The following is a 10,664-nucleotide window of genomic DNA, read 5'->3' on the forward strand; positions in this document are numbered from 1 at the left end:
GTCATGAGACTATGTAGCTCTCCTATTTTAATTCTGAAGTTTCATGGCTTAAATTCCAATTTTTGGCCAATGAAGTGATGTAAAGTGGAGAAATTAATTAAGCACTTTGGTTTTGTTTTAGTGCTTGTTTATATGAGTGATTAGAAGTTAGCTTTTATTAGTATTTGCGTTTACAACTACTGATTTGATATGTTCAATAAAATTTTAATAATTAATAATTTAAAATTATAATTAAAATGCTAAAAAAAATTGTGATCATTGATTATCCCACGTATATGCTATATTACAAGATTTTTTTTTTTCTTAAGAACTGCTCTAGCAAGCTTTTATTGAACATTCAAAGCAGTAAGGTGATTAACGATGAGTACATCTAACAGCAAGAGGAGAACACACCTGCACAATTTTTGATGCATTAAATATAATTAGACAAGTATTACAAGTTCAATTCAAATCTCTTTGTTCAATGAAGAGTAAGTTAGAATTAATGGGTAATCTATCTAATAATCACTATACAAAACTTTTCCAGCCTCATCGTCTCTTCTCCTTTAATTCTTCTGTGTGTCATTTCCCTTCAAAAACGCCCACAAATCATAGAATAATCTCTGCTCGTCAATGAATGATATCTATATTTATTCTTCCTTCTGGACAAATTTGGCCCACTCTGGATAACTCTCGTTTTCCAGGGTAACGGTCAAATAAATGCCTGCAAGATTCCCCTGGATGTTCAAAATCATTTGCCATCCAAAAAAAATTATAGTAATTCCTCTATGTCCCCAGCTTTAACAAAAAGATTGTACCAGAAATCCATATCGTTATCATCATCAATTCTCGGAAAGTTGCTATAAAATCCTGCTGCTACCATACTGTCTGATGCCAATTCCATGCTGGAATTCTCGGCTAATTCTGCTTCTGACCAAAGATCTTGGTCTAGCAACGGAAAAAACATATCCGATGAGTCCATTTTTTCGACCTTGATGTTGTCTGTTTCGGCGGTGGCACCTGAAGTTTCGGTTACGGTGGAAAGGTCACTAGAAGAGGGCTGAGGGGACATTGGTGAATGCCCTGGACTTCCAATTAATCCTGGAAGAGCTGGAATGATGGAATTGTCAGATTCTGATAGGTCAATGACACTGAGATCATCACATTTTGGTACTGTCACATAGAGTTGTTGATTATTGGAATCTTGCTTTTGTTTGATCTTCTTCTTCAGGTGGGTGTGCCACACATTCTTAATCTCGTTGTCTGTCCTTCCTGGTAGTTTCGCTGCAATTGCCGACCACCTGGAAAATGGAAGAAAATTAATCTTCTTTCTTAGAAATGTGCATCAATTAGTCTACCAATGGTTTAATTAATTAACAAGGACGTCTAGCTGCATTTGCTACACAGTTTTCTTTGTTTACTTAGATCGAAATATTCCAAGAATCTTTCAAGACCAGACAAAGGAAAAAAATCATCAATTCTTTTTCTTAGAATTTGAAAATCCAATAATGGTGTTGGGCATACCTATTTCCCAGCATTTCATGTAACTTGATAATGGTTTTCTCTTCTTCCTCGGTGAAGTTTCCTCGCTTAATGTCTGGCCTCAAATAGTTTATCCATCGGAGTCTGCAACTCTTCCCGCATCTTAATAAACCTACAGAGCCAAAAATGGAATTAAGACACTATACATGTATGTATAAATAGCTTCATTTCAATTAAAAATGGTGCTTAAATGGATTAATTCATATTTGAACATGTATTGAAACAAAATCAAAAGCTTAATCAAGAAGAGATTTGTCTGTCATATGAGAGGGATGAATTTTTTTTTTTTTTTTGCCCCCTCCCTTGTCTGTATATAAATTAAGAAGGATTTGCAATTTACCAGCTTGCTTAGGCAGTGCACGCCAATTGCTATGGCCATATTTTTGAATATGGGAAATCAAAATCTTATCTTCTTCAGGTGTCCAAGGCCCTTTCTTTAATCCCATCTTCTCACAGCAAGGAGCCCTCACCATCTCTCTTGGTTCTTTATCTTGTACACTCTCGCACTCTTTCTTTTATGTATGGATGATGTTTCAAAAGCAATTAATTCTTTGGTTTAAAACTTTGCAAGGCCAGAGATGGTGTATTTATATCCTGAGATATTCGATCCACAAGCCAATGTATGTGGGCTCGTTGAAAAGTCCAAGATCAAGAAAAGGCATCTCTCTCTCTCTATATTATATTCAAAATCAAGAACTAGCAATTTCCAGGAAGGAGGATCTCTCCTCTGCTGGCTTACACTCACGAAAACCAAGATTAGATTTGGTTAATCAATTATTTAATGAGTATAGAGTGAGCAATTATCAATTATCATACTGAGACTGATTAATTAAAGTAAAAGAAGACAAAATTTCATATGCATCCAGCTAATAGAATACTCTGACAAATATGATGCATCCAAAATGCCTATCATCCCATCATAATGCATACAACGTTTTATAAAATAAAAAAATGATAATTTTTTATTTATTTTATCCTATTTAAATTTAAACTCAATACTTTATAATTTAAAAAAATTATAGCACTTAACGAAATAAAAAAAATATAAGGCTAATTTTTAAAAAATAATATTTTTTTTATAAAAAGATAAATTTTTTTTATAATATAAAAAATAAATCTCGTGTGATTATGAAAGATGAGATGTAATTAATAATTTATATTCATACGAATGAAATTGAGTGCAATATGCAATGCAGTCAATATGGTCAAAGAACTCATTCGCCAATGAGAGAGGGCCACAGAGGCACACAATACTGGGCACGCGTGGTTTGACTATTCGACAATTTCTATGTTACAAAATTGCAAGTGGATACATTGAATTATTAACATAAAAAAAAAAAAAGTCTTATTGATTTGAATTAGTGTCTCAGAATTTTCAAAAGCCTACATAAATTGCCAACTCCATTTAATATACGTAGCCTAAGTTACAAGTTTTTTTGGTTGATTTCTTCAAAATTCAAATTTCTTATTTTATAGTTTTATAAATAATTTTAATATCAATAAATTAAAATTCATCATTCTAAATTATAAGATTTTAATTAAGGAAAAAAGCAATTTTATTTACCCATTATGTTTAGAAAAAATTTAATATATATCTTAATTTTCTAATCATGCTATAATTTTTTTTTTGTTACAATTCCATTTTTTTTTCTTACCAGCCTACTCCAAATTTAATAGATTTTTTTATTTTAATTTTAAATATATAAAATCTTAAATTTAAATTTCGTTGAAAGTTAATTATATAAAAAAAATTTAAAATTTACGTCATATTAAATCAAAGGTGGGCGCAGGATCTGGGACGTTCACATTGGCTGACTTAGTGTGGAATTTGAAGAAGAATATGTAAGAGTTCAAAGAACTTGGCATAGGCCAATGGCCCATTGCTAATTCATCTATCCATAATCCAAATTGTGGGGTCCACTTCACTTTGTAGTTTTCCAACTCGCCACATGGCTACCATCTCAGCTTCATCCTTCTTGATATTTACACCATTAATTAAATTTTTTTAAGCTTATACCATTAATTAATTAATCTGCCCAAATCGCTATGTAGACTTAATAAGCCAAAAGGAATATGCTGCATTAGTATCATTCTATTTATTTAATTTAAAGGTGTGGCTATGTAAAAGTCAAGTTATATAAAAAAAATTTAATAATTATTAGATTAAATATTTATATTTTAATTTATATATTCATTATATACATTTTAATTAATTATATATATATTTTAATATAAATATTTAACTTAACGGTTATTAAATTTATTATCAAATTGAGGTTATATGAAATATATCCTTAATTAATTTAATCATAATCAATTTTAAATTTGGTTGGGTTGATGTGTTCAAATTTTATTGAAGACGTGCACATGCCAAAATGAGTTTATTTTAAAAATATGTACTTTTATTGATAAAAGAGGCACGTGATAATTTTTATTTTATTAACTTACATCATCACAAATTAATTAATATATATATATATAATTAGTTTGAAAATTTATGCATAAGTTTAGCATGAAGGTTGTTAAAAAGATGTTTGATTTAGTTTATGAAAATCAGTTTATAAGCAGTGCTTATAAGTATTTAAAATTTTAAGTAATTATATTTTTAGTTAAAATATTTATAAGTGACTGAAAAATAATTAATATGTTTGATAAAAAATAATTTATAAACATATTTACTATTAAAATGTCTAAAAATAATATAAAATGATATTTATGATGATTTTAAAAATTAAATGATAATAATATAATTAAATATTTGGTTAAACTAATTTATAAACACCAAAATAAAAAGTTAGGTTCCTTAACTTTTTTTTTTATTTGTTAAACTCAACTTATAACCTTTAAAATTATTATAAACAAACAAGTCAACCTATATTTAGAATTTATAAGCTGGTTTGATCAATTATAAATTAAGACAAACATCTTTTAACAATAATAATTCCTCATATATCAAATTCATATATGAATTATCATACTAATTAAATTATAAATAAATACTAATTATTACTCTATTCAACACATAAATGTATATACTATGATCTCTATAACATACATAAAATCGATAAATATTGATAAATATGTACATTACAATGAATGTAATTATATATCTATAGAGAGATTAATGCATGCTTAAATGGGTTGATAATTTTTAATTGAAATAGCATTTTGCAGCGTTGGCATCTTTAATTTCTCCTGTAATTAAGCGAAGGATGTCTTAGGGTTTATCAAATGAAAGTTTGAAATATAAATAATAATGAGTTGTGTAGATCTTAAGAAGAATATCAAATTAAAATATAACTAAAGAGTTCATTCATGGTCTTCAAAGTGTCCAACAGCAAAATCTTTTCATCTGATGATCTGTGTCTTTTTCATTGACTGATAATTTATAAAATAAGACCTGGATCCATCGATCTCTTTTATATTTTCTTTTGCTAGATGCCCTAGTTTTTCTACCATTCAAGCATAATTGAATTATTTTTTTATATGGCTTAATTATTAAAAAAGACTACACAGCTTCAAGACAAAAAACACTAGACCTGATCTTTCTTTATAAAATATTTGGTAAATATGAAACAAGTTGAATTAAACAATTGAAAGTTGAAATTATGCATGGCAGGTTATCATTATTTCAATCTGTATATATATATATATAGGCCTGAAGCACGTGCTCCCACTATCGATATATAATAACAGAAAACAGAAAAGCTACTGTTGACTGGCTTCTGTATGATTTTTACTGTGTACATGGCTGCCGCTTTTAATCGCGAGTGTCCCTTTTAGCTCTGAAATCATTAACGTAGGGTTACTGCTGCAGAAATAAAAGTGCTTTTTAGGAAAAGTGAAAGCTATGGATTGATGTCTCGATTTCATAAGACCTTAAAACTCAGCAAAAGAAAGTAAATTAGGAGCAAATGACGCAGACAAATTTAGCACCGACATGGACTGCGCAAGTGATCTTATGAGTAGCTCTTTTTATTTTATTGTGCATTTTTAAGTGCAATGTATTGAGATTAAATAAAATAGAAATGACTGGAGATATGAAGTCTTAGTTTAATGAAGATGAGTTCAAAATAATGTTCAATGAATTGAGCAACATGAAGGTATAATGAATGGGCATTGAGCATTGGTGTGCTCCTTTTGTCAAAGTCAATTTTGTGGGCTAATTTTTTCTTCATCAAATACACTTTTGTCTTTACGTTTTGTACTTATTCATAAGCCCAATTCGGTAACCCTAATTGCCTAGCTTTTTCACTGTTTTTTATTATTTTCCGTCTACAACTTGTATCATACAAAACTCATAAACTTACTGAAACCAATTTATTTTTTTCTTTATTTTTTTTTAATTTACATTCCAATCTATCAGATATCAGGTTACTGTTTAAGGGGAAGTGACAAGAGTTCCTCGTTAAAGAAAAAAAGGAATTTAAAGAGGTATGTAAGGATGAAAGATCAACTATACTAATTGGTTAGTTTTAACGTTGGGTAATCTAAGCCCAAGTATGCTTATATTTTATAGACTATTGTCTCTGTTGAGATAGATAGTGCAGAATAGATTTTAAGACGTGATAAATCTGTAGACTTTTTCAACTTTTAAAAATTTTCTTTAAAAAGTTTTTGTATGAATAAAATTTAGAGATATAACTCATCCATATCTATAGATAATAAAAAGTTATGACATCTTTTTTTGACAAACACATCTATTTTCAATAGATATGATTGTTTGTTTTAAATTGGCATTTCTTCTAACAAATATGACTGTTTGTATAATATGCATATCTATTTATTAATAGGCATATTTATTATAATATCTCTCCAATTACTTGTAACTGTTTGTATTAATAGACATGTGGGTTTGTTAACAGACATATTTACTTGTTAACAAACACATATATTTATAATTTAGTTATGAAAATTAAAATAAAATAATTATTTTATTTTAAAACATATATATACCAAGCACCATTATAAAATAATATATATCTACTTAAATATATATAATTCTATATATTTCATTTTTTTTTTTCATTTCTTATATTTTAATAATATAATAAATTTTTATTTTTCTACTATCTAACATACAAACTACTTATTACAACCTCGTCCCGTCGTCCACTTTGCTTGTTGAATTCAAGATGGTGATAATTCAACATAATGAAAATGCGGCCATTGGTAAAGGGATCGAGTCAAGCATGCGCCATTATTAAAGTCGCAGAGAGGTAGTCGTATTTCCCACTTCATTTTGTGTGATTGAGGTGTTCTAAAAGGCAAAATCGTAATGATCAGGTCATTTAAATCCATCCTCCATCTTTACATCTTTTAGTGAGGTGGTAAACTCATAATTCCTCGTAGGATTTGCAGTATAGGTGATAAAATATATCAAAATTGAAAATTTTATTTATTGACTTTGAATAATAATGGGATTCACTAAAACAATGTTATCAAACGCTAGCCACCCCTCTCTTTCTCTAAAAAAGTTGTAATTGTCGGCCATCATATTCATCATTTGTAAGTCTCTCTTTCTTTTATTTTTAATAAAATATAATTTCTTTAATTTTACTTTTTTTTATAAATTTTTATTGTTTATTTTATCTTTCCTAGTGAAAAGTCGATTTCTTTATACAATTTTTTTTTTGTGGTAGCGTAATCCTTAAAAGATAGAAGAATTGTGATTTTAATTAAATTTCAAATTTATACAATTTTTTTTTTAAATCAATATATTATCAGTGTTACAGTTTGAAAAATCGACGATCTTCAATTTCCACTCTAAAAACTAATGGATCCTTAATTAATTATTTTCCCTTGTTGCTTTTATAATTGTATCATCCTTGACTACTTGGTCCATTTCGATATTCATGTACATAGTTAGTCCACCAATTCGCTTTTTTATTGGGGCCACTCCATTAAAGTTGCTTGTAGCCATCCCTCTTGAAATTAATTCATCTTATACTAATTTCACGAACTACACATCCTAAACTAGTTGATTTTTATTTGTTAGTCACTTTCTTTCTTTTTTTTTTTTTATGACCATTGAATTTGGCATTAATCAATCGTTCAATTACTATTTTATGTCCTGGATTTTGTCAAGTAATTAGGTATGGATAACAATGGTCTCCTTATAATAAAATCAAAGTAAAGTAATTAATTTTGCTTATATAAATTAAAGTTGAATTGAATTCAATGACTATGAAAGAAACTATGAAATATTATATTATCATTATCTTGTAGTCTTGCCAAGTTACCAACTAGGTGTTATTTTCATTTGTTGGCTGAGTTGTCATTGAACAAGTTTACTATAAACCAATAGGCTCGAGATTGAACTAAAATGGGCATAATTGACTGCATCCAATTCTTAACGAAGTCTCATTTGACAATTAACCAAGTCTAATTTGGCGAGTAGGTAGCCTTTTGGCACCATAAAATGGTAATTATCTTACTTAATCAAATCCTTGTTTGGCACTCAACCAATTTTGTATTTGCTCTATCAGTCTTACTCTTTATCTTCTTTGATTAGGGTTGATTTCATTTTTTCTTTACACCCTTTAGAACTGTACTTTTTTTACTTTAATTATGCACCAGTGGAAAATGGAGCTTCTGTCAAGCATGATTAGGCCCTACGCTTAGACCAACCCAAGAAGATAAAACAGGCCCATTTATACTTGGGTTGTGTGATTTTGTAATTTTGTTTTATTTAGACCATATATATATATATATATATATATGAGATAAGATATTTTGAAGTACATAAAAGTAGTTGAAAAATGTTCTATTAAATTTTAAAATAATTTTAAATATTATTCATCTAACAATTATTATGTTTATAATATTATATATTTAATAAATATTATCTAAAACTTTAAAGTAAAATTTTACTTGTTAATTATTATCTTAATATTTAAACGTGTAAAATAAAAATAACATAAAATCAATGATAAAAAGTATTTTTTGTGACTGAATAATGAAAATATTTTAAAGTAACATATATAAATTTATTTAAATTTTTAAATAAATGATTTAAAATATTCATAAAAAAAAAAACAGAGAGCCCCCTTTATCACCAAGTGGCTCCGCCACTGATTGCAAGGCTTTATTTTTTTGGACGTATATATAAAAAAATGTACTAAATATGTAATGAGATAATATGTGAGATAAAAAGAAATTAAAAAAAAAAGTTGCGTGCCAGCTATGAGTTATGTTGCAATAATAAGTCGTATTTAAAATCATAAAAATTTAATCTTAAATCATAATAAAGGATAGTATTTGTTATCTTGAAAAAATTAGAAAATATCATATAAAAATTACATGTTTATAAATCTTTATGAAAAGAGAAAAAAGAAAAAAAAAAGAAATGAGACTAACGTCTATTTATTTTGTTGAAAAATGTTTTTCATATTTTTTAATATTTGGAGTCCTCAAAAAATTAATTAATAAAAAATATTTTATTAATTAAAAAAATAAATCATTTAAAAAAAATAATATATTTTATGAAAAAAATGAGTTATTTTTTGGTAATAATTTTATTAAAATATATAAAATATTTATATATACATGATATAAATATGAAAACATTTATATATATATATATATAAATAAATATAAATATAAATAATATAAGGACATATCTTTAATTTAACATTGCATCTAAATAATAAAAAATATTTTTATGAAAAATAAAAATAATTTATTAGAAAATAATTTTTATAAATATATATTTTATATATAAATTATTTTTTATAAAATAAATGAAGTCTATTTTTTATTATTTTAAATTACTATATCATCTTTCACTTTGTTTTATAAAATAATTAAATATAAAAGTTAAATAATAAATATAAATTTTCGTCAATTTTACCAAAATTGGGGAGAAAGTGGTGGGTGGGCTCAAGATTCAAATTTCTTCCCTTATTTGTTATCTCTCCATTTTCACAGAAGAATGGAGATAAAGATGGCAATATATCAATTTTTTTTTACGGCTATTAGATCTGATTAAATATTAATAGAATAAATTTAAATAATATATAATTAAATTTGAAGTAGATTTAAGTTTAAAAAATAACATTTATAATGGATTTTGATCTGTTTGAATTTTACATATTGGATATCTATAATCTAAATCTATTTAATTAAATATTTAATTAAATATATATTTTTTATAATAATATTTATAAATTTTATATTTTTATTTTTTAAATAAAATAAAATTTAAATATTTTATGAATTTATTAAATTTTTAGGATATAAATTATTAATAAAAAATAATTTTATATACATTATTAATTAAAATATATAAAATTAAAAAGATTCAATATTTTCTAACAATAATAATTAAATTTAAAATAAATTTAAATAATTGATAATAAATTTTAATTAAATTTAAAATAAATTTAAAATTTTAAAATATTAATCAAATTAAATTTAAATAAAATAATTTTTATAAATATTTTATTTATTGCTATACTTCCTCTCACACCACTTTCATTCCTCTCCGTACAAAATGTTAATTTCTATAAATTTAAATTCTCATTATAATTTCTTTTTACTTTTAAATTCCCCCAAAACAAACATAGTGAAATTTTATTTCAAAATTATTTGTGAATAACACTTTTATAATTACTTTAATTTTAATCAATTTATTTTCATTTATTATTTTATTTGATTAGATTTTAATAATAATACAGTTTATTTTATAAAAAATAAAATAATAAAAATATTTAAAAAATTAAATTTTTTAACTCATGAAAAATACTAAAACTTAATTTAAAAATGATGTCCCGGTTGTACATGAGCCGTAATGGAGAAGCAACGAGGACAGGAGCGTCGGATCAAAGTTCAAACCACACACGTGGAAAGCTGACGATCCTTTGGCAAACCGTAAAGAATCAGTTCTCCTAAAGATCTAAAGGAGGACCACCGTGACCCACCAGAACCGGATAATTCTGGCGCTCATTGTCAACACGACACAAAGCGACGCGACGTGACGCTCCTCTTTTCCTTCTCCTCATACTATTCTTTTATTTTTCTATTCCTTCTCTTCTGTTCCTTTTCTCTCCCAAAAAAGAGAGAACCTAATCCGTCTATCTCATAGTTATTTTATGAAAAATTTATAATTTAGTTTATAAATTTTACATAATATTATAAGTTGG

General features: G+C 26.3%; 1 protein-coding gene across 1 annotated transcript; it reads right to left on the reverse strand.

The window, feature by feature from the left end:
• Positions 1-394: 394 nt before the first annotated feature.
• Positions 395-2,204, reverse strand: LOC110635469 (transcription factor MYB30). Its single transcript, XM_021784822.2, has 3 exons — positions 1,862-2,204; positions 1,504-1,633; positions 395-1,280 (listed from the first exon to the last, which is right to left on the reverse strand). The coding sequence occupies exons 1-3, from the start codon at positions 1,992-1,994 to the stop codon at positions 752-754; spliced, it is 792 nt and encodes a 263-aa protein (XP_021640514.2). The 5' UTR covers positions 1,995-2,204; the 3' UTR covers positions 395-751.
• Between the last annotated feature and the right edge of the window lie 8,460 nt (positions 2,205-10,664).

The sequence above is a fragment of the Hevea brasiliensis genome, chromosome 15 (assembly GCF_030052815.1).
Source record: "Hevea brasiliensis isolate MT/VB/25A 57/8 chromosome 15, ASM3005281v1, whole genome shotgun sequence".
NCBI classification, from domain to species: Eukaryota; Viridiplantae; Streptophyta; class Magnoliopsida; order Malpighiales; family Euphorbiaceae; genus Hevea; species Hevea brasiliensis.

Coding starts and splice junctions, on each gene's coding strand:
- LOC110635469 (XM_021784822.2), bottom strand. CDS start 1,994: ATGGTGAGGGCTCCTTGCTGTGAGAAGATGGGATTAAAGAAAGGGCCT. Junction 1,634..1,861: donor TGCACTGCCTAAGCAAGCTG/GTAAATTGCAAA, acceptor TTGGCTCTGTAG/GTTTATTAAGATGCGGGAAG. Junction 1,281..1,503: donor CATGAAATGCTGGGAAATAG/GTATGCCCAACA, acceptor TCCATTTTCCAG/GTGGTCGGCAATTGCAGCGA.